This window comes from Camponotus floridanus, unplaced genomic scaffold (assembly GCF_003227725.1).
Source record: "Camponotus floridanus strain SB8 unplaced genomic scaffold, Cflo_v7.5 scaffold165, whole genome shotgun sequence".
In the NCBI taxonomy this organism is placed as follows: domain Eukaryota; kingdom Metazoa; phylum Arthropoda; class Insecta; order Hymenoptera; family Formicidae; genus Camponotus; species Camponotus floridanus.
Window position 1 is genome coordinate 287,230 of NW_020229287.1, and position 25,785 is coordinate 313,014.

Here is a 25,785-nt window from a genome sequence, read left to right on the forward strand (position 1 = left end):
TTTTTTCTATTTGATAAAGACCATAATCTGTATAATCCAATTTAATAATAATTCTCTTATCAATTAAGATAATTATTTTTTTTTTCTAAATAAGACTTCATTAAACGCTGCAGATCGGAATAAATTTTTTAATAATTCTAATAATTTAACAAGTTCGATTCTCCATTTTATAAGGACTTTTATATTGCATAAAAGAATTATTTAATCATATTTTATTATATTACATTCTTTGATCTGTCAAACTCCACCAGATAAATAAAATTTCAAGATTAATAAGGTTAAAGGAACTTATTTTAAAAAAAAACCTGTCATAAAATGTCAAACATTTTAAAAAAAGTTTATTTTATAAATTTGCTAGTGTAAACAAAGTAATTCTCCTTATTATTTTGTGTTTTCAATTAATATCATTAACTACAATTGATAATTATAATAAGAAGGAGGAATCTATTCAATAAATTTTAGATTGTCTGTTTTATGGATCAAGATCTTTTCGAAAAACTTTTTTATTTTGTGTAATTTTTCTGTAATAAAAGAAAGAAGATGAACATCGAGAAATATGTTTTAATGTATATTTTTGATAACTGTCATTATCAAGAATTTTCCCAGAATTATATGCATATATATATCATCTCTTCTATTTACTTGCGTAATTGTATAACTGGTGTTATAAAGTGCCAATATGTCCGTTTTAATTAAAGTTACAATTGCTACGATATTGAACATCTTTATAGAAATTAATGCAAAATAATCATGTCGTTTAAATTAAATATGCAACAAAAACCTATTTATATTTCAATTTATTATACTTAAAAGAATATATCAAAGAAATCAATTTATTTTTATTTTATCTATTATATTTCATTATATAATAGATAATATAGATAAGAAGAATAAGAATAAGAAAATTGATAAATCCTTTCTTTATATCTCTTTTCACTCAATGATGAATACATGTACATATGAATATTATTTGTCAATAATTGCTTTGCAGTTGTACGACGAGCGTACTTAAAACAAATTTACTGGCCTCCTACTCACCAACCATACAAGCTATACAAGCTAAGCATTTGGATAAATAATAAATGTAATTACAAAGGCCTAACTGTCGTTATTTTAGAATTTACATAATTATATCTCTCGTTATTTCAGAATTTACATAATTATATCTGGTGCATATACGTTGGGGCCATCGTGAAAATTATTATAACCTTTGCTAGAACCTCATACTCGTATCATCCGTTGGCATTAATCGTTTATGATTTAACAAACACATACACTCAATTGGTTACTATACACGTATCGGTAGAAACATTTAAGTTAGCAATAACAAATCGTCGATAAATGTCCATTTTCTCTCTTTCTCTCTTTCTTTCGCTTTATAAAATAATTGCGCACAGACGGCATTTCATAATTTGATATAACATATTTATATAGTATCAAAATAAATAATTTCAATACCATTGATTCTGTTTCTATATCAATTGATCGCATCGACTTAGCTATGACGAATCATTTCTGGGCATTCTGCAAGCTACAGATTTTGTACTTTTCCTTGATCAATCTATAATTACACTTTCTATGCACATGTAATGTGTATTCAATCAAAGGCTGTTTTTTCTTATCGCAATTTCATGTCATCTTCATGATACCCAACTCGAAATGGCCAAGACGATTCTTGAGTTCTTGAAATGTTTTGCGGATTCATAATTTGTAGTGAAACTCACAATGCATCTCATTCACTTCACGCAGTCGATAAAGCAACCAGTAACTCGTACATTATTTATGGCAGGGATTGCTACAAGTTAATTTTCTAGCAACTGCTAATAATATCGTTACTTTCCGGTAACAGCCTGGAACCTTGGTAGGCAAAGACCGAACTTGCTTTCTATACCCGTAAAGATGGGCAGAGCTACTTGGTAGCCACCTATATGATCTGGATTCGTTGATCGAATTTCATCTGCAACTCCCATAGTAGGCACCTTTTGTTCCGATCCTGTAGGTCGACTATAAATAACATTAAATATTGTATACATTTGTGTTTTAAATACAGATATATATGTACACATACATACACAGGGTGTTTCATATAAAGTATTGTAAGATGCTTTCTCCAAAATTTAACATTGTATATAAATATCTCAAATTTACAGGATTTTAAGAAAAAAAAATTAATCTTGAATTTTAACTGATAAATTTTGTCTAAAACATTTTCTTGTACTTGTATTTCAGAAAAATATCTTGTATTAGCAAATGTAAATTTAAAAAAATATATTATAATTAAAATTATATTAATATTATATTTAATATTATATTTTCTAATAATTGCTCTCTTAATAAGGTCTCTTAAATTATATACTTACGACCCTCCAAAATCGACAACGAACAACCTTTGCAGCAACTCATACGTGAAGAGAGTAACACCAAACTGCGGTGATGATCTGAATACTCGAGCTGGAAAAAAAATTAATAATCTTGAATATATAATTTTGAATAAAATCGTATGTACGTAATTTTATATTCTTTGTCAAAAATAAAGATTTAAAATGTTTCAATGATAAGCATGATGGCTGCCTATTTTCTTTTGAGAAGAACAAGACAAAATGGGCATCACAAAAGTGATATTTATATAAAAAATTTTTTATTTATATATAAATTATATTTATATACGCCCGTGCATATACAGTTTCATGCAACTGAGCGAGACTGTCGCTTTAAAACGAATGTAGATAGAAGAAAAAAATGTCAAGGTAAAATTAAATAATTTTAAACACTTCACATTCTTTATGTGTCTTTTGTAACCGTTACATTATTTTGATTAACGTGTTACATTTTTAATAATGTTACATCTTTTACATAGATGCAGTTGCAAAATAGAATTGCACTTTTTTTAATAAGATTTCATACGTTTGTATGTATTAGTTATGATAAAGTTTTTTACTCTACAAGAAACTATTAAAGAATTACACTTAAAAATTGTTAATTTAAAAGCTGTTTCAGTATTTGATTCTTCTGAGTAGTATAAAAAAAGACAAATCAATCTATTGAGAGTGCCAAATATTATTTTGTAAACCTAAGTTAAAATAACTTATTTAAATTATAAAAAAATACAACTATGAAAAAGTTATACTTTTTAAGCAAAAAGCTGCATCGAATTAATACACTAATGCATCAAAAAAATGTAAAATCTCATTTTTTTAAAGAAGTGCAATTACATTACACTGCACTTATATACAAAAATGCGTAAAAAAAAAAAAAAACAGAAATATGAAGCATCTAAAATTATTTGATTTTGCCTTATGACATTTTCCTATCTCTAATTGTTTCAAAGCTATTCCGCCCAATTACGGAAAACACTTTATACAATCACATATATTTAATTCTTAAACATTTTTTACAATGTAATTATTTTCAATTATTATGCGGTTAATTTCACGAGATATCTGTAAATAAATATTAGCTAAAGTTAAGAAAATGCTAGTCAATAAAAAATTTAATAAAGAAGTAAATAAAGAATTGAATGAACTTGATGCACAATATGTAACTTAAAATAAACTACACACATATCTGCATCATTATAGAATATACATTAAAGAAAAATTAGATAAGTAAGATTAAGAGTTCCTCCTTTTTTAAATAAATATATATATTGTAATAATTAAACAAATACATATACTTAATATAAATAATAATTGTGATAAATTAATGCAATTATAATTATTTTTTGTTTTCAACTGAATAAATAAAATGTACATCAATGTATTACATTAATCATAATTCATAATATAATTTATTCAATTGAATTATTTTCTGTTTGGACAAAAACGAACGAGTGTCAATTTTGTCTTCACAAATACTTTCTTTTATTGTCAATATAATGCAAGAGATAAAATTCATATTATCCTTCTTTTCAGAGATAAAACAGATGTAATATCTCATTCCTCTAGATAAAAATATGAAAACGCCTTTATAATACTCTCTACAATGTATTACACGTCAGAAAAGATTTATAGTTTATTGACCTGCATTTTCAGAGTTACAGCTGAAAATATGCGTGAATATAAGATGTTGTGAAATACGTTATATTCGATGATCATTCTGAATACAAAGAGTAAGTATGTTGACTGCGAATTGGAAAAAAAACGAGAACACAGGTAGTCATAAACGAAGAGAAGAGGTACTTACTGATAAGTAAATCGCCAAGTCATATGGAGGAGGAAATAAGGTCGAAAGATGCAGCAGGGTTGATCCCCCGCGCATGCAATCGACACAAAAGCAGAATATATTACTAGCTATATTTTTAAGATTGTAACAAGGGAATGAGAAAAATCCCATTTTATTTCTGCTTCTTACAGAAAAGATTATATAATCAACTCGATCACTTATTCCTCTCTGTGACAGAGATCATCATATGTATATTTCTAGACCAGCAAATCCTATTTTTAGATAGAAAAAATTATTCTGTTTACTAGCTTACTTTTTTTTACTTTTTAATTTTTTTTTACGACAGCCATCCTACTGATATATGAAGCGTATGATATCAGTGTGTTCATATATCTTTAAAAAAAGCTTTCCACTTATGCAAGGATAATAAAGATATTAATTGTTCCAAGAACTTCATCCATAGAAAATGCATAAGAAAATATACCTGTCGCGCCTTTCCAGAAAGCTCTAGCACCCTCCTCCTTGTAAATTTTTCTGGCACAATCCAGCAGTCCGTTATATGTAGTTTGACCTTCTCTAGCTACGACCTAAATCACACGTAAAAACAGAATCATAAAAAAATTGTGATATTTTTAAAATCGACGATAAACGCACCTGCAATCTTGTTTTAATCACATCTGCGGGAGTGACTAACGCTGCTGCAGGAACGCCAGCGATCGCACCGGAAAAGAGAAGCGACAGTGGCGTATTGTAACCCCCCTCGTCGGCCAGTCGCGCTTTCGTGTGAGCATACATAGGAAAATAAATGGCGCTAAATGGTACGTCTCGTAAAAAGCAGGCTCTGGCACCCTATAAAAAAATTGCAGCTTTAGGATCGCAAGTTGTAAAAAGAAAGAAAATCACAGATGTATTAATAAAAAGTCATTATTGCTACTCACTTTGTACAATCCAAATAGACCTAATTCCTTGACAACGGTCCACGCTCTAACCTTCGATCCTCCTGCGATTTCTCCGGCTACTTGTAGCCGAATCTTTACGATCTCCAAAGGATTGGTGAATATGACCTGCGACCCTCCGGCCTGAAGAAAAAAAATAACACCTTGTTGCATAAATACCTTATTTGTTCTCCGATTACCGAAGTGTGCGATAAGAGTACGAGTGCGACCATCTAAATTCACTGTGATATCGCATTATTTATATCTCTTGTATTTGACATTGGGTTCTGCTCCTCCGCTCATCTTGTGTTTCATTCTAAAGTTCACGTTTCGTCTAGTTGGGAGCTTTAAAGCACTAAGAATATGAGATATGATATGAACTACTCACACAGGCGCCAGACATAATTTCTCCGTAAAGTGGTAAATTTCCATTTTTATCCATAAACTTATCCCTGACGAAATCGTTAACTGTAAGTTTAATAGCTTTTTCCGGGGCTACACCCATTAACTGAGGCATTAAACCTCGATAAAGGCCAAAAATGCCCTCATGCCGGATAACCTGTCAAACGTAAAACACCAGCTTTATGATTAACAATGCAGAGAGTGTTACACGGTGAGACTTTTTGATTCCAACCTTTTTCAAGCAGTCAAAGCTGTTTCTGTACATCAGTTCGCCTATGAAAGATCCAGTCCTTTGATTTTGCATTCTGGTCTTCACTAAATCGATAGGATATACAGCCGTAGCACCAACAGCTATAAAACACAATTACTCTATTTAATATATTATTTCAATTGTAAAAAGTAATTTTTATTGCTAGACAAAATATAAATTTACAAAAAGCAGCTACATATTTTTTTTTAAATAAGTTCTTTTTATATTAATTGAATTTTCTGTCCATTTATTATTTTTCCATAAAAGTATTGAGGCAAAATAATGGAAAAATGAAAATTTTACAAGATATTTCATAATTTATATAAAATTATGTCAAATTAAAATATAAAATATCTCGTAATATATATATATATTCAACTTTTGATTCTGCTCTTATAACTTTTGATGCCAATTATTGCGAGAAATTAATTTGTATAAAGAAATTAAAATGACTATTTAAAAAAAAAAATTAGGTTGAGAGACCTTTACATAATTTTGAAAAATAATCTTAGTTAAAATTAAAAATTATCAACTTTTTTCTCTCTCAAAATTCAATAAACTTTGTTTGAAACATCTTTTTGTACAATATCAAATTTCAGAGAAAACACTTTATAACACTTAATGAAACAAGCGAGAAATGAATGAGAAATTGTATTCTCATCTTTAAAATCTGTTATTGTATTAGTAATTAATAATATTATATTAAAATAGAGAGTTAAGAAAGTTGTAAAGAGAAAATTTTTATATGTACCTCCACCAATAGAACCAAGTACAAATCGATAACCACTCTCAAGCATTTGCACGATAATACCGCGTTCGTCTGGACTCTGTAAGACAATAAAAAGTGCTTGCTAAATTAAACATCTAATATTCTCATAAAATATTTGGCATAAAGAATATGTGACAAATTTTTTGAATTTTCACAAGATTCTTCCATCGCTACACTTACTGACACCGCTTTAATTGCGGCAACCCGTTTTGTAATCTGCTTGAAATACTGCTCAGGTGTAATAGCCACAAGATCATTATACACAATCTTCCTGAAATATAAAAAATGAAATACGAATTTAGTATATGCATCAAAGCTGTGATAAGAGAGCATAAATATAAAAAACGATATATGAATAAACTGTTAAAAAAACAGATATATTGGCGTTGATGGTATTGTTTGAAGCAATAAATAGAATCCTGCCAATATGATCCATCATGTACCCTTAGATCGTATCTATCGTAATAGAAGATAAAATAATGGAATCGTTAGTATGTCCATGGCGTGCAAATATTTATATTTGCGTACACCACCGTCCTAAGATAGACGTTGAGGAAAATAGGTGAGAACAAAAATGTTGAAATACGTATATATGTATATATATATATATATATATATATATATATATATATATATATAAAACATGTTTGTAGCACGTGATAGTCTGTAATACAAAGACGCACCCAAGCCGCGAATCTGCTTCGTCATCTTCCGTAGGTCTGATCCAGGCAGCGTAAACACGTAAACAAACGTTTTCAATACAGCTTGCCTTAACATTGTTCAATTATTGAAGAAATAATAATTAAGCACACACTGTAGGCATAGAAGGCGATTAGAAATGATTCATTCAAGAAGATAGTTTCCATCTTCCTTGCCAAGAACGAGACATACTTGACATTTGGAGGATGACGATGTGCTTGCTGGTGCAGATAGCATTACGTGACTTGTTTTCTTATTTATCGTACTGATCAAAATCGACGTGGAAATAAGTCGCTATTCAATTAATAAATCACAATTTTGAAATTAATTGCTAAAGTGATTGCTCCATTCCACGTGATTTTCTCTCGATCAATCAACAAAAAAAAAGAATATTTCAAATCGAAGATACTCACCCAGTTTGATGAAGTAGGTCGCAAAGATGAAATAGAATATCAACCTCTAATGGAGTTATTTGGGACATCATTTGTGCAGAATAAAGGAATTCCTCTGGCAAAAAGAAAATAATGTTTACATATTTACAATAGAGTATTAATATCAAATCTATTGATCTACTGAAATCAATTAAAATTGGCAAACGATAAAACAGTGATCGAATGATTATAAAAATATATTTATTATATTAATTTATTATATTAATATAAAAAAGTATTTGTTTCTTTTTTATATGGCTCTAAAGATTGATTTACAATGCGCTCTTTGCTTCTTATTTCTTGCTTTTTGCTTGTTTTTTTTTCTCTGCGCATTGACAATCATTGAAAATCGTTTTTTCACATGTCATGTGTTTCTTGTCTTTTTTGCAGTTCAATTTTCATCTCAAACGATAGAAAACAAAAAAAAGAGTACAAAAGTACAGAGTATAAAGTAGAAAGATAAAAAGGCAATAGGCAAAAAGTAAAAAATAAGATACAAAGAGCACATTATAAATGAGCCTTTATATCAATAAAAAAAAAACTTTGATCAAATTTATTTTGATCAATTTTAATAATATTATATTAATAGTATTAAAAAATAGTATTCATTATATATATCTTTAAAATAAATTGTACCTTTGGTGACTTCTTGATATCTGTGACCATTGGTCGCATTTAGATAGATACGTTTAATAAGTTCCATGTTGTTTAGAAGAGAGTTAAACGCCATAAAATATGGAAAACTGACTTTTCGTCCGCTTTGGCCTGTACTAACTGCCTACAATCAAAGTAAAAATAAAATTCTTTCTACATGTTAAGTATTCCAACATTTTAACTATATTATTACATTAACTATTATTTTAACATTTTAATTATATTATTAAGTATATAATTTAATTAATATTCTTCTTCCTAAATTATGAAACATTATGAAAACTTAATTCACTGCAAAATCTTTCATTTATATGATACTTACAGCTACTAGATTATCTTTCACATCTTTTGTGAGTAAATGACTTTTAATACTGAGCATAATATCTTGAAAGTCTAATGCTGAAATAAAACCCGCGCCATCCTTATCGAATTTCTTGAAAGCTTCTGTTGCATATTCTTCATGAAAATCCTAAAGACAAATAATATTTTAGCGTTAAATCTTATTCTATTATCTCTCTATATAATTTAGTTTCATATTTATAAATATTTCTAACAAATTTACATAACATCGCAAAAGTTAAGAAACCAGGAATAAAAATAATCATCTCTATAAAAAAAAAATACTTTAAACAATTTGATTTTATGTTTTTGTGTCTTTGTATTTTGTATATAAGTCGGGGTCAGCTAAATTTCATAAAATACTTAAAAAATTTCGAGATAAGAAATGTTATTTTACGATTTTCCAAGATATCAGTAGAGTTATACACATATAGTTATTGCAAATAGTAAAGCAAACGTATGCTATGTTTCATCATCACTTGTTACATCATACTTGGCTCGTTTCTTAGCAAACTAAATCTGCAAACAAGTGTAAAATACTTACATGCAAAAATTGACTGAATTCTGCATAACTAATTAATCTCTTCTTATCTTTTCCGAAGTAAAGTTTAATAAAACTACTATCCATATTAAAGGGCATTTTTTGATGTAATACAGTTTTCCGCATCACCTCAACGAACTCATCTGCAATTTGGGAAAATAGGATATATACTCATATGAAATACATATATATATTTAAAAAAAGAGTTCTTTTATATAATCATTCTTACCAAATGCAACCATTCCATTTCCATTAGTATCAAAGAGTTGGAAAGCTGTTTTGTATAAAGCGTCTGGTACACAGAGAAGACCTTCGAATGCTTGAAATTCAGCAAACGATATGAGACTAAAATATAAAAGAAAAAATCAATTATTTAGAATAAATATTATTCCATTACAAAATATATTATGAATAAATAATTCTTCATATTATGAAATATATTTGTTCTTCTTTCTATTTCATAAGTTATTTATAAAGATAACCGACATAACTAAGATAACACGTACGTGTGTGTACGTGCGTATGTACTATTATATAAAATGTAGATAGTTTAAGAACTTTTAAATACTTCAAAAAGTATATATATATTTTCGAAAAAATATAAAAATTATATTGTAAAAAAGTTTTAACATTTTAACAATGCATAGAATGGAAATATAAGTATGGATTTTGGCGTAAAACACATATATAATATTTTATATTAATCATATATTAATAATTCAATATATGATTAGAGATGAAAAAGAATCATTTTTTTTTTATAGAAAATAAATGTTGATAGAAAAAACATAATTCTTTATTTTGGTAAAAGAAACAAATTTAGTTCATTTTTCAATATTTTGCATAAAAAATATAAAATCAATAAAAAAATATAAAATCAATAAAATTAAGCAATAAAAAATCAAATAACATTTATATGTAATTGAATAAGATTTAGATTTTATAAAAGATATAAGATTTGTAAAAAATATTATTTTAGTATTGAAAATATGTTTCTTAAATTTTTAAACATTTATTTTTATTCACACATACATATTTAATATCATTGAAATAAATATCTCTTTTATGATGATTTTATATTGACTAATAGTATCAGAAATTCAATCTCATAATATTGTAGATACATCAGTACTCTCATAATGTTGTAGACAATTAACTTACCCATCTTTGCTAGTGTCGACGATACCAGCAAGTAAATTGACGGAATCAGGATCATAATCAGCATTTGTATAAAGACCGAGATAACTGCGTACAAAATCAGATGCGGTCATAAATCTCTCGCCATTCTTTTCCTGCGATGCATACTGTAATTCAAGAATATTAAATTATCGTGTGCCATCTAAAGATATTAATATTGTAAATTTATATTGTAATTCAAGAATATTAAATTATCGTGTGTCATCTAAAGATATTAATATTGTAAATTTGTAATTATGATTAAAAAAATAATTGCAATCAATAAAAAATATGTATTAAAATTTATTATAAATTATAGGTATTATAGTAAGTGTAATATAATAGTTAAAAACATTACAAATATGTACCGAAAAAATTGTATTCTCGAAACATATACGCCTTATAAACCTTTTTAATAAATATTTTAAAAATAAAGGATATTTCCTTCTCCCCGTGATATTTTTTGAAATATTCTCTTAAATTAAGAATAAATTAAGAATAATAATTCTCTTAAATTAAGAATAAATTAATAATTCTCTTAAATTAAGAATATATTTTTAATTTAATGCAACTTTACGATAAAATTCTAAAGATATTAATATTGTATATTTGTAATTATTTGGTTATAAAAATAATTGAAAACAATAAAAAAATATGTACAATAATTTATTATAAATTAAACATTTTGCACATATGTGCGACATTTATACAATACATACCGGTATGTATTCAATACCTGTTCGATATATATGGTATTACTGGTTTGAAGAATAGATAAGGAACTGATTAACAATAAGTGGCTGGAAGAAAAAGATCTGAGCGATTTAACGAGATATTGATAAGTAAGTATTTGAAATATTTGAAATAAAAATACTCACAATTACTAATTAAGTCTTTTAATACTCACACTTTCTAATTAGGTCTCTCAATAAATAAGATAGAGTAATAATGATAGTAAAAAATAATAAAATAATGATAATAAAAGATATTGTAAAAATAAACGAAATAAACGAAATAAACGAAATTTTATAAATGAGAATACAATTCTTTCGGTAAGACGTTGTCAAAAATTTCATTCATTTAGCGTATATTATTTTTTTACAATCACACATAATGCGTCTTCGATTATACATATTTTCCGGAGAAAGAACGTAAAATATATCAAAAGAAAGTATTTTAATAATAAAAAAGATGTAAAATATATAAAATTTTCTTGCAAAAATATTTCTGTAAAAAATTGCTAGAACTTATTCAAATTTATTCGAGGACTTTCTATTTACTTACCTGATTAAAAATTTCATGGAGGCGGTCAGTATTTGCACGCTTCAAATATCCGGAACCCTGAAATATAATACATGAGAAATAAGAATAAAGAAATAAGAATAACTCCTACATATCCAGAACTCATTATATATATATAATTACTTAAAAAAATTTTTACATAAATAATAAAATATATAAAAACATTTTATAAATTTTAAACACGGTTCTCTTAAAGTATTTAAAAAAATGAATTCATAGTGAGGTTTATATGATCTGAGACTTTCAAAATAAATTTTGGAATTGGTATAAGAAATATCAAATTATTTATTAATTTGTTATATTTTTCAGTCATATATTATGTATATCATTATAATAAAAATTATTCACAAATTCTATGTGGAGTGTGTGTATATATGTATGTATATATACATTCATCTATATAAAAACAGATATTTATATATAAAAAAATATATATCTTCTTTGATAAATAAAAAATATACAATTTGTACATATATATATGCATGTATATATTTATTTTAATCGCCCCAAAGCAAATATCTCGAAAAATATGAAAGATAGGGAAAAATGTTTCAGACAAATACAGCAAAAAGACAAAAGCAGAAAATAACAAATTCTAAGATAAATATTTAATTTTATAATACAATCAAATCCAAAAAACATATTATCAAGATCATCCTGAATAATCTTCAAAAGATTCTCTTCTGTCCATCGTTTATTAAAAAATCATTAACAAATATTAATCTATGTAAACGAGAATAAATGTGACTATGCAAATCTATGTAAACGATAAATTACAAACACAAATCTATCTAGAGATATGAACGAGATATGAACGAGATATAAAATGACAATGAATAATTCAATATCGGTTCAAATTTATCACTATGTACATGCAACAAACACAGAGTTTTTTATGTCAAGGATTAAAAAATATCAAAAATTGAAGAATATAAAATATGATTATACGTAATCCATATCAAGTATTGCCCAGGCAAAAACGAGATCTATATTAAAAATTGGAGAGAAGAAACTAGAATTTATGTGTGATACATGGAACAGATTGTTAAATTCGATTTTTTTTTAATAACAGCTAGTATTGTAGTACTAGTTTTAAGATTTTTAATATTGTCGAAATAATGTTAATGAGTCAGTAGACATTTTTGTAGTAAATATTTTATAATATATATATAAATATATATTTTATCATTTTCTACATTCAAAACTAGAAAAAATCATTGTTATATTTTCTGTCGTATCTCTAAATTTGTTTATTATATCAAAATTAATAATATCCTTTTAGAAATTAGTTTATAGCTTATAATTTCTATTTGTATTGACCTTCTAAAAATTGTATTTTTATTTATAGATGGTAATTATTATATAGAACATATAATAATATTATAAGTATGTCAATCATACTATAATTGTGATAAGATCGATTTGATGACATAATCACAAGAATGTCAGATGTTTTGATTATCTCGGAAGATATAACACGAACAAAAGAAATATCGCAAACGAAATATTGCAAATAGAATACTCGATGAAATTCTTAAGAAGGAAGAAGAATTCTTAAGAAGAAACCTGAGTTATAAAAGAAGAAAATAAAATTTAATATGGAAACTCATAGTGTCTTGAGAACTTATTAATATGAAAAAAATAAACACAATAAACACAATAAATTCAATATCACTTTACGAGCTCAAGTCGTGATTCTATCTTTTAATATAAAGCATGTCAGACATCGATCGCTTGCAATTTATCTATTATACTACCTATTATATATTAGGAAGACTCCTCATTCATAGACATATATAAATTGCACCTAAACATCTGCATTCCGCAAGTCGATTAAAATTATTATTTTTGATTTCAAAATATTCGCATGCCGTACGTAGGACAAAATACAATCATGACGTATATCGTCAACTACATATTTATAAGTCAATTAAAATGATAAAAGCTCGTATTTGTTTATTACTACGAGATTAAAAATGTTATGAATTCACCCTGAACAGATTAAATGTATTTGTTCACATATTCTTATCAGTTTCTAATTTCAAGATTTGAAATATGATGGAATTATATAAGAAATGCAATGCATGAAAATTATAGTCTTTAATCGATATTACTTCATTTAATTTAATGACACAATTTCGTTTAAATATCTGTTGATATTATCAATATATAGAAAAATAGATAAGAAAGAAATTATACAAAGTATCTGTATATTTAAATAAAAAATTTCTGACCTTCTAGGTATTGTTTTGTTCAAAATTCGAGCTAAAAAGAGAATATTTTAAAGATTTTTTGATACATTTTCTAACGTTTTTTATTTATACGAAAGAAAAACAGAACTTCTTAAATGCAAGATTTATAAATATAATGAAAAAAATTAAGAAACTCTTACGAGATAAGCATTTTTCACTTGTGTAATTTTCCTTTTTTATCACTAAATATTCCAATAAAGAATATGTGTTGGATATTCAAATTTGTTAAATCATTGCATGTATAAATAAAAATAGATATATATATTTAGAAATTTTAAACACATATATATTTCTCGATTTTCTAGCTGTTTACAATATGAGAGCAAAATTATCGAAAAGCGAATTTTTCAAAAAATAAATCCCAATAAAATTCCTGAGAATTCCAGAAATTTTATTTTTCCATATTTTCTCACGTTTCTTAAGAAGAGTAAACCCCTTAATTATTACATGCAAATAATTTCTGTACAAATTTTTTCGCATATTGTTAACAGCAACAGGAATATTTCAGGCAAATAAATAAACGATGGAAATTGTGATACACCACTGAAAGACTGACAACAAATTGGGAATCCGTAGGCAAGTGGGGAGCTTTTCTCGCCTCGTGTATTCGGCACTGCCTTAATTCAAGGTCATGCCTATCGACGACAAGAAACACGTCCTTCGCGGCGCAAGTACACCTACTCTCGTGGTTGGCATTGCTGTTAAGCTAAGCTGAGATTTTCGATTCTTTGGCTATCGGCGATGATAACGAACGAAGGTGATTACATCGGGAGATCACGTGCAAAAAAGTCGCGCGTCCGCGCGCACCACACAGCTGTTAACTTCCTGAGTATCTCTGACGCAAAGGCGTGCTTGAGTACACGTGTGTGCCGTGTAAAAAGCGATGAGTAACGAAGAGAATGCGACAGGCACCGGACAAACGCGATCAGCACGCGAACGTCACGAGGGGACTGAATGTTAGCTGCTGATACGTGAGAGAGGAGACTACTATATCTCTATCCCCTCCTCATACTTGTTAATTTCGTCTCTCTCGTTTGTTGCTACCGCTCGTTATTCCCTGACCGACTGACTATTGTATCTTTCCTTGTGCTCTCTCTCATTTTCGTAATATTTTATTTCCTGGTATCAATTCTCTATAACAGAAAGTATGTAATATTATTTTATCTATATCTCGTAAAAAATGCATACGTAATATCAAATGAAGCATAAATAAGGCAGACTCTTTTATGCTTTTTATCGTTTTCAAGTACACTATGATTAATCTATTTCTTTTACGTAATTTAAGTCAGAAGAAAAACAAATTAAAATGTCTGTATTAATAAATGAAAAATTAATAATTCCAAGTAATTTTAAATTTGATCATTTTTTGAAGAAAAAGATTTTCTTAATGGATGATATACGTTTTATACAAAATAAAAATTAAAATACAACATTATATTTTATTTAAATTAAATTTCTTTTACGAGTTGAATTATGTATGCTAACTTTAAAATGTCGTTTTCTTTAAAATTATATTTTTAGAACTAGTTGGCATAACAACCTCGGGAATAAATATAAATCGACTTCAAATTTAACATTTTCTGTAAAAAATATATTATTTGCTCGGACTATAATATATATCTTTGTATTAATTAATTTTAAATATTACAAAGAGACGAGAAAAACTAAACAAAATTGATGTTCGTTTTTAAAATGCCTTTTTTTAATTTTTAATATTTTTCTTTTTCTACAATTCAGAATATAATCATATTTATACAAAATAAGAAAATTATTTTTTTTGTCTTATAAAGATTAATATTAAAAAATTAACTTTTCTAATAAAAATTATATTTTTTCTTTCAGATTAATGCAAAAAAATATTATCAATTTTTGCATTCAGAACATATTACGCAAGCAATATCCTATTATCTATCTATAAAATAAACATGTTCAGTGCAAAAATGTTTATACTTTTTTAAAGTGCAGATAAAAATTATCATCAAATTATCAATGAATATGTTTATAACAGTATTCTCTTTAAAAATATCCAAAATTAGCTCCTATATGGGAATTCGGATAAAATCGTTTACAATCTTTTAAAGGTCGAGATCATGACTTTAACAACAAATCTCATCGAGGTCATTGATCATTGGTAGAGGATACGAAGATTTAAGTTGGATACTACAGAGCATGTATATTACGTACAATTATATTGTCTAAAATTTTAGAGTAGCTAAAAATATTTTATTTATTTATAAAATTTTATTTTAAATTTATTAAATTTGTTTTTACGTTTTATTTTAAATATATTATTTGTAAGGAATAAATGAAAATTTTTATATATTATTAATTTTTTAAAAGATGTTTTAACATTTTAATTTGCTTAATACCATTCTATAGAAAAGCGTTTGTATTCGTTTATATTACTTTTTTATTTGTACTTTAAAGAATCGTTTTATTATCTATTTTGCTTACACTTCTCTTAAAAGATATAAAATTATGGGTTTTGCACACAATATTTTTAAAGATTTATCAAGAGAAGATATATAATTTTAAATCAATCAATCTTATGAAGAGCATTAAGAAAATAATTTAAAAATCTATTAAGATGTAAATAAAAATTAGATAAAAAGAAATATGCACAAGCAAGTACAAGCTATTTTTTTCAAATGGTATTAACAAAATTTAAATATTTTATATAAAGTTAAATCTCAGGGAAATTATTCAACATCATTTATGCGATCATCGCTAATTATAATACAATTTTTGTATTACTAATAAAAAATTAGTGTACTAATTATTAAAGATTATAAATTAATGTGAAAATTTTAATTACTAATGCCAAGCTTCTAAAAGAAAAAAATGCCAAAATTCTTTTTTTCATAATTCGTTTATATTTTGATTATTTTACGAAAATTAACAATGTGATTTTATTTCATGCAATGCAAAATAAAAAGAAATCAGAGATTAATTAAACTGAAAGAAGAAAACAGTTTTTTGATCAATTTTTAATATATTTTATTATAATTTAAATTTTATTGTTTTAAATTCTGAAAGAGTACTATATTTGTTCTTAGAATGTAATTACTTTAATTAAATTTTTGTGGTTAAGACAGGAATAAAGTGATAGATATATATGATTTTCTTTTCTAGAAAATCTATTAGTTATAATTTTCTAATTTAATAATTAATAACACTGAGTGCACACAACACAAATTTTATCACGATATCAAATAGACAGTGTTGAATATTGACTTTATTAATATTTACATTCAAAAACTGCTACATGTATGTGTATGTGTGTGTATTATATAGATGTAAATATTATATAAACGATAAATTTGTAACTCATTAAGTAGTTTCGTAAAAATTTACGATTAACAGTATTTACTAATTAATTGTATTATTACAACGATATAAAATCTAATGAAATCTAATCAATAATAGATAATAGATAATAATTTTAAAACTTTTAAACTTTTATCAAAGAAAATTTAACATTATGTCATCGTTTACACATTACATAAATACATTACATAATAATTACATAATAATAAAAAAACTTGGAAATTTATTCTTTAAACTTAGTTTGGAAAAAGGCTCTTTTATTATTCCATTTTATTATTTGATAGATTTTACACTCGAATATCTCAATTATGTTAATCCTATTAATTTAATACTAATTTAACATTCTAATTATTTCCCTTACTTTAGGATTAATAAAATTGCTAACCTCATCGAGTACCATGTTTCTCTTCTCATGCGTCATCTTTTTTTTCCTTCATATGTGGATACAATTAAATAGTCGTCTTTCCAAAAACATTTTTGGATTATACTAGATAATATTTATTTCATTGTAATAAGAACATATTTTTCACGCACATACATATTTATGCTCGTCATCAAAAATTAGTATTCTCATTTTTTTGCCATTTAAATTTGTCATACATATACCATAGTTACTGCAATTATAAGCATGATGTAAAAAAATAAAATATTTTTATTATATAGATGCGTAGTAACTGGTCAATCAGAAATCGTCTACAAATATTTAAAATATTACGGCATTGTATGCCGTAATATTTTAATACATAACATATGTATATTGGCAAAATTTAGTCAATTGTATTATTATATATTGTGCAATTACACACCTTGGATTATTATACCATAGCTATAAATATAAAAAAAGAAATATAATAGAGAACAGTTTAAAATTTAAGATATTATTTTTTGTGTTCTTATCTTTAGCTGTGTGTGAAAACTTGAAAGAATTTATATTTACAAAAGTGTATCTCACTTTAATTTTCACATAATTCGAAAACATGACGTTTTGGGAAAAAAATGTCATATAAAAATTACAGGATTTTAAGAAGAAAAAAGATAGGGATATTAGTTTGACCTCAGGTGAAGGTGCTAAGATCATGTGAAGATCAGCCTAACTTTTTTAAATGGAAGTACCCTAATTTGTCCATCTAAATCAATTCCTCATAATATTCCACGTAAAAAATTATAAGAGTAGAATATTTAAAAGTTGAATAATTCACAAGATATTTTATATTTTAAGTTGATATAATTTACAACATTTAAACTATAAAATATATTTCATAAAATATTTATTTTTCGATTATCTTAACTCGATACTTTTATACATAAAATAATGAGGAGAATCAATTGTAAGAGGAATCAGTATAAAGAATATACATAATTGATCTAAAGAAAAAATACATAGTTCGTTGCCAATTCATAATTCTTAATTATTTATAAAAATAAAAGCTTTTGAGAAAAAGCTTTTGTATCCCCTTATCTTTTAAAATTGAAATTTTTTACATGAGAAATTTTTATATGTGAGATACACTTATTTGTAAAAAATAAATACGGATAAAATCAGTTAATTTTTTTTAGTATTCTCTGAATTGAATACTTAAAAGTAAAGTCTGATGCAATTTAACAATCTAATTTTTCTAACTAAACTGTAGACAAGTAATAAAGATAAAAACAATAATAAAACAAATGTAAAATCTAAAAATATAACGTAAAAATAATATCATCAAAAACAAGACAGTAGATTATGCAATTCATGAGAAAAAATAATTTATAATATCCTATTGTTAATATTTATCACACTATCATACTATGTTGGAAATGATATGAAATATTTCTACAAACAATGCAAAAAAATGTAATAACAATAATGTAAAAATCGTAATCAATCTTTTTTGACGATTCTATTTTTAAAAAATCAGAAACTTTTAATTAATATATATCTGAATATATTTTTCTTTTGTGTAAATAATAAAAATTTTAATCATGATAAAAAGAAAGAAGCCAATCAAAAATTAAATAATATATAAATGTAACTGATATGTAAATGATAATTATCTCAAGAAGTTTATAGGCTAACGTTTACGATTTTTCCTTCAAAGCACAATTAAATTGTTATTTAAAAATTAAAATTTAGCGAAGATTTTTAAATTCTCGAAAATCTATCCATGAAAAATATATATAATCAAGTAAATGGTATTTGTATGGTATCGAAATACCCTAATAAATATTGTTAATATTTCAATACTTTGCTATCTATAAAGAATCGTGGCACAATTATGACAAAAAAATAATTATTGAACAAACCCAACTTTCAAAACTTAAAAAGCATCGCACTAAATTCTCAGATCGCTGCACTTATCAACCTATCACCGGTAGCATTATCACGATACTACCGAGAAGTGATATCAAGCTCGATCAATCAAGTTACTTCAACTACTGTTCACTTCTCACTAACGTGTTAATTCGAAAACTTCACTACTAGAAGTTCGTAATACAACTGCTATAGAAATGGGGACGAAAATGAGAAGAGGTGGTCCAGAGCCCCCGACCTGCTTAAATTACCACGAAACTGTTATAGGAAGACCAGATATAACAGCCCAGCCTAGTAATATGGTACCCTGATCAGTGACTGTAGAAATACAAATCGAGTTATTAATTATATTAAATAATTAATATAGTTATTAATAGAATCCACTGATGAAGTATCATTGATTTTTATGACTGCATTAATAAAATCATAATAAATATGAATTATGACTCACAACTGTTTCATAGAATTATAATATTTTTTAATACTGTGTAAAACATATATATTTTATTGATTTCTATTAATTACTATTAATACAATAAGGTAAAAAGGGAAATATACAATCTTGATTTTATTATTAATTATTGTTACAAATGATATTTCAAATATTGCTTAAGATATTAAAAAAATTAATTTTCCTCTTTTCTCCTCTGGAATAATAATAGCAATAATAATACAGTACAATTTTTTGAATGCACATGTTTAATTTGATAATTAAATTTTTTTAATTAAATATTTAGTGTAGAAAAAAAAAAGATTTTAAATAGATGTTAGGAGATTTTTACTAACAATTTTATTTTAATAAAAAACATTTTTTTTTTTTAGATAAAGGTCTTTTCTTTTCCATGTCATGCATTTTAATTATCTGAATAAAATAAATATTTATTTGCAATCGTAAGTAACGACAATATTCTCTGTTATTCAAATTCATAATTGCTAATTAAATTAAATAGAGACAAATTGATACCGATTCAAAATTGAAGAGATGCATGTCATATATTTAAAAAATATTAAAACAATGTATCTCATGTCTCATCATATTACAAAATTAGAAAAATTAACCAACAAAATAATAAGAAAAATCTATGAAAGCATTATATACACATAAAACACTTCAAAAGTCTCGAAGAAAAGAAGTTAACGCTTACAATAATTAAATAATTACGATTAACTAAATAATAACTAATAATAGTAATACTTCTAACTATGATGAGTCATTGAAAAATTTATGAATAAAAGTTAATATCAAACTACATTTTTTTAAGATAATATATCTCATCCATTCTTGATAAATTATCTCTGTTGTATCAATCTTCGATTAAATAAGAATAAAACGATCAAACAATCAAAGGTGAACTTACTATACTAAAACTGTATTAAGAATAAAAATGTTTTTAGCGAATGCTATAGAAATAATATCTGATTATGCAAACCATGCCAACCCATTTATAGATATACATTCGTTAAATATTTAAAGTGCGATTATTTAAAGTGACGTATATTTTAGCATAGGACTAATAAAATTAGTGATATGCACATAAATGATTACAGCATCTCAGTTCGATTATATATATGTATAAAAACACATCCACATACATATCAAAATCAATTTCTTCAATATTAGCTGCACGTAATATTTTATTTAATTTATTCGATAAATTAATATATAATTAACATATTAATATATTAATATATAAATTAATATACAATTATAATTAATTTAATCGAGGAAAAAAATGAAAATTTTATGGATTTTTATTACTGGATAATATTTCTTTAGGTTCTCAAATAACATTGAAATAAGGGGAAAATTAATTTTTAAAAATTTTTATAACATATTTTTAAGGAATATTATGAATACTTCATCTCACGTATGGAAAAATACCATAAGTTTAAAACTTTAAAATTGCATCATAAAGTATAATATCTTGTCACAGTTATCTGAACATAACGGAATTAAAAAATTGATTGCTAATTGAGCGACTAAATGATACAGCTTTAGAAACTCGATTATTTAAAAATTACTTAAAATTATAACTAATTAAAATTCTAATCAGTTTTGAATAATTATGTATGTAGAACTAATTTCTATGGATTCTATCGATTGTTTATTTATGGAATTGACCGATCTAAACCGGCCTTAGCCTGTTTTTCTACCGTACTATTTCCATCAGCTAAGAAAAGACATGTCAAAATCAGTGCAGAACGGAGAAACGAAAAGACAAATATCATTCAACCTACATTCAACGCGATAATGTACAATATCGTACAAGAATTTGCGCTCAGGTATAATTTTTTCATGTAACGTCTTTTAATTGTTCTTGTATTGTTCTTAATAAACAAACAAATCTTTTAATAAAAAAAGAAAAAAAGGGTTGAATAACCAAAATGAAACAATATTTTTCTCTCAAGACATTTTATATAATTAATAAAAATGAATTAATTTTTAAAAATAAAAAAATTAATAAAAAAATTAATTTAATCACTGTATTATTAAATTATCGTCGTTCTCCAATTTATTATATAATTAAAAAATATAAATAAAAAATAGGTATACATGTCGTCTATATAATTAGATAATTTATAAGAGGAAACATAATTAAAAATATTATAACATATATTGACATCGCACATGATTATCTACATTTTCAAATTTTATGTAATTAATTAATGAATGGACTTTCTTGTCTGCACACAATTTACGCAACATAATTCAGGAATTAATAGACACAGCTCAAAATTAGAACGTCTTGAATATTACGAGCACGAGTATTTCGGGTTTACGTAGCCTACTGAAACTTCAAACTTCGCAATAGATTACATAACTATGGTATCGATATAATTTCAATCATTTATATCGATATACATTGTTTGCTATCTTTCACAAACGATTATTTTTGTATCTTGGAGTTGCGTATATCGGAATAAAAATAAATGATTTGCGTCAAAATCAAGAAGCCAATTGATAAGAGCTCTACGTGGGATTTTGTTTACGTAAACTCAATATAACGCAAATAGTGGAAAACAAATGTCATTAATAAGCAAGAACGTGCAAGATATAAAACTATACATTAAAAGTATAAAGTCTTTTATATAAAACTCTAAATTCTAATAAAAAACTGTAATTATGTATTCTGTGAATATGTCAATTATGGCTTAAATCTTCTGTAAGTTTATAAAATTTGTGTGTAACTAGCTTGATAAAATATATAGACATATCTCGATAAAATTTAAAGACACTTAAGATAATCTGGATTTATATACTTTTAATAGCTTCATATATTATTCAATAATTCTATATTTTAATAATTCTTGATATTTCACACAAATAATTCTGTCAAACTAAAAAGAGAATATTAATTATTATATTATAATTATATCATTATTATATTAAAGTTATCGATTCTTAATATACTGTATTGACAAAAGAATATATTGTTTTTTGCTCTTTTTTCTTTATTTATTTATCGAATAAAGGAATTTGTGTAATGTTCTCATATTGTTTCCTATCTATGTAATATGCTGAAGATGGTCAAAAAATTAACTGAAATATATCTATGGAATCATTACAGAATAAAATATTCTAAAACTGATAATTGAATAATAAATATTCTAAAACTGATAATTGAATAACTGGTAACTGAAATATTCTAAATCACTCTTTTATTATTGAGTTTAATTCTTACTATAACTCATTTTCTCTCTTTTAATTTATTTTATTATTATATTAGGTCCCTTTATCATTCAATTTATTGCATATAATTATAAGAATTAATTAATTATAATATGGTAACCATAAGAGTTTTATTTTATTTCCGTTCTGTCCTACCTGTCTTCATCATTTTTGCCAAATTTTAAGAAGTCTGGTTTTATATGAATTTTAAAAAAACGATTTGCCTTTTCAAAGTAAAAATATCCATTAAGATGAAACAGAAGTTAGTAAACAGAAACTCAATTTTAAAATATATTAGACTTCATTAAGGCTCTCTCTGGACTAACACACTTCACAAAAATTAAATTTACATAATATGCTCCGTTTTCCTTGATATCTGTGAATTTTCCCTTATTTTTTAATTTAATTACACCGCAAAATCGAGGCATATGCTTATATTTTACATCAACTATTAAGATAAAAATAAAATAAAAATAAAATGTATATATATAGTAAATAATATAAAAATAAAATAAAAAAAACAAAGAGAGAATTAGAATCTAAATGTATGGATAACAAAATTCTATCGCTAACAATGAATGAATTGATAACAGCTACGGTCCATCCGTATCGTGAGAAGAATTAACGAAATCGAGAGTGATGATTAGTCCCAGTAACCTCGAAATTAAACTGGCCTCGCACTCGGGCAAATTCTAGAATCGATATTCGCATCGCCAGCCGCTCCGACACAATAGAGATGTCACTCGACCGTCGTTCTCAGTTCTTTGTCATTCATTCTTTCACTCGCCGAGAGGCATCATGTGTCACGTAATGCGATCCGTTGTTGAAACGCAAACGTGCAGTCGAATAAAAAATAAAAGCCTCGATCGGTTGACGTCTTTTCTTGCATGATACATTAATACAAAAGAGAGATAAAGAGAAAGAAAGCATATACGCAAGAAAAAAATGTAACTTTATATGTGTGCAAATTGTGCAATTAGAGCAAACATCTCGAAAACAACATTGGACAGAAAGAAATTCATTTCGCCCTCAATACTTATTTTTTTACACATCTTGTGGCAATCTCGTGATTTAATCGAGATGAAATAATTAATAGAATTTAATTGATAATTTAATTTTTTCTTTAAATTTTCTTATTCACTTTAAGATGTATAAAATAAAAAGAACTTTTTTTCAGACTTCTTTTGGAATTGAAAAATCAACGATAATTCCTTATTCTTTTCCTTCTCTTTATTGAAAATATATTTATAACTGTTAATAGCATTTAATTAATAAGCATTTAATTTTTTTTATTTTCTTATTTACTTTAAAATGCATAAAATAAAAATAGCATTTTGAAAATTTTTTTTAGAATTGAAAACTCAATATTGATAATTCCTTATTCTTTTTCTTTTTTTTTTATTGAAAATATAATTGTATATCTATATATCTATAAAATTTATTTATATTTATTATTTACTATTATATATTATTTATTTATTATTATATATCTATTATATTTACATATTTATAAAAGCAAAACTGGACGAAGACATAGATCAGTCAAGAAATTAATTCAAAAGTTTTCATAATCGAAAGTAGTTTTCTTGAACGATTTATTATAAAATCAACATAATTTAAGATCCGTCTGTACTTTCTCGCACTTTTTGCACTTAAAACGCACTAAGGACACTACTTTCTTTCCTCCTTTTTTTCGAAAAAAAAAAAAAAAACAAACAAATTCAATTTTCACGCGAAATAATTATTAATTGTCATTCAATCTAAACTCTATAAATAAAACAAAATAATCTTGAATCTCGATATTCAACGTCTCGGATTTTTAAACAAGAGCAAAGGGTGCGATGCAACGAAACCATCCCTAAATTCATTGATGGGCATACTTACATCCACACACATATACACATCCCATATACACACACATCTACTCATACGTGTAACAGAGAAGATAAATTAACTAAACTTACCCACCTCTTGGCAGGATGCTCGAACGATAAGCGAGTCCTTCAACATTCCCAGGAGGAAGTTTACCTCGATCCTTTCCTTGTCACAAGTAGCGGTCGATCCTCGAGAGAGACACAGCAGCGAACGGCACAGAGATCAGAACCAAGATATCGGACCACCTGGTTACGTCGTTCCGGATACACTAGTCTCACATACATTCACGAGTTTAACAGGCACTTCTCCAGGGGCGACCGATGCAATAAAATCGCAGAACGTTGGAGGCACGCTGATATACGTGTCGCGACAACGACTTGTTCAATCCTGTTCAGTCTTTGAAAATAATTACACAGAACAGAAACTGACGTGAGACTCCGCGGCCAATTTAACGCCATCTACGATGAGTACTAGAGAGCTAGAGAGTATCACACTATTTTTTCCTGAGAGCGATGCGCCATCTGTGGACAACGTTAAAAAACGTTAACTACGAAGCCACTGATGTTAGAGGGTAAAGGTGCAATTTCATTGACGCTAGAAACCAGCGGCAAATTAAAATCATTAGACTTTCTCTAGATATGGCATCAATAAAATAAAGTTCAAACAGTTTCAACTTTTTCAGTGTGTAAAGCGGCCTTTTCATTGACGCTAC

General features: G+C 26.1%; 1 protein-coding gene across 5 annotated transcripts; it reads right to left on the minus strand.

The window, feature by feature from the left end:
- Positions 1 to 885: 885 nt before the first annotated feature.
- LOC105250562 (calcium-binding mitochondrial carrier protein Aralar1) lies at positions 886 to 25,578 on the minus strand. 5 transcript variants are annotated; one of them, XM_025407172.1, is made up of 18 exons: positions 25,167 to 25,578; positions 11,642 to 11,698; positions 10,343 to 10,485; positions 9,411 to 9,526; positions 9,185 to 9,324; positions 8,624 to 8,770; positions 8,284 to 8,425; positions 7,630 to 7,723; positions 7,201 to 7,236; positions 6,698 to 6,788; positions 6,500 to 6,575; positions 5,731 to 5,849; positions 5,485 to 5,655; positions 5,100 to 5,240; positions 4,816 to 5,010; positions 4,646 to 4,748; positions 2,361 to 2,451; positions 886 to 2,004 (listed from the first exon to the last, which is right to left on the minus strand). In XM_025407172.1, the coding sequence occupies exons 1-18, from the start codon at positions 25,206 to 25,208 to the stop codon at positions 1,833 to 1,835; spliced, it is 2,076 nt and encodes a 691-aa protein (XP_025262957.1). In that variant the 5' UTR covers positions 25,209 to 25,578; the 3' UTR covers positions 886 to 1,832. The 5 variants fall into 5 exon arrangements, with proteins under 5 accessions (XP_025262957.1, XP_025262961.1, XP_025262958.1 ...); XM_025407176.1 differs by having other exon boundaries at positions 25,163 to 25,577; XM_025407173.1 differs by lacking the exon at positions 25,167 to 25,578 and adding an exon at positions 17,624 to 17,728.
- Between the last annotated feature and the right edge of the window lie 207 nt (positions 25,579 to 25,785).

Excerpts from the sequence above, each read along its gene's own strand:
- LOC105250562 (XM_025407172.1), bottom strand. The coding sequence starts at position 25,208 with ATGTTGAAGGACTCGCTTATCGTTCGAGCATCCTGCCAAGAG. Across the intron at positions 11,699-25,166 it reads TTCGAGCATCCTGCCAAGAG|GGTTCCGGATATTTGAAGCG; the intron begins GTGGGTAAGTTT and ends ATTATATTTCAG. Across the intron at positions 6,576-6,697 it reads CCGCAATTAAAGCGGTGTCA|AGTCCAGACGAACGCGGTAT; the intron begins GTAAGTGTAGCG and ends ATTGTCTTACAG.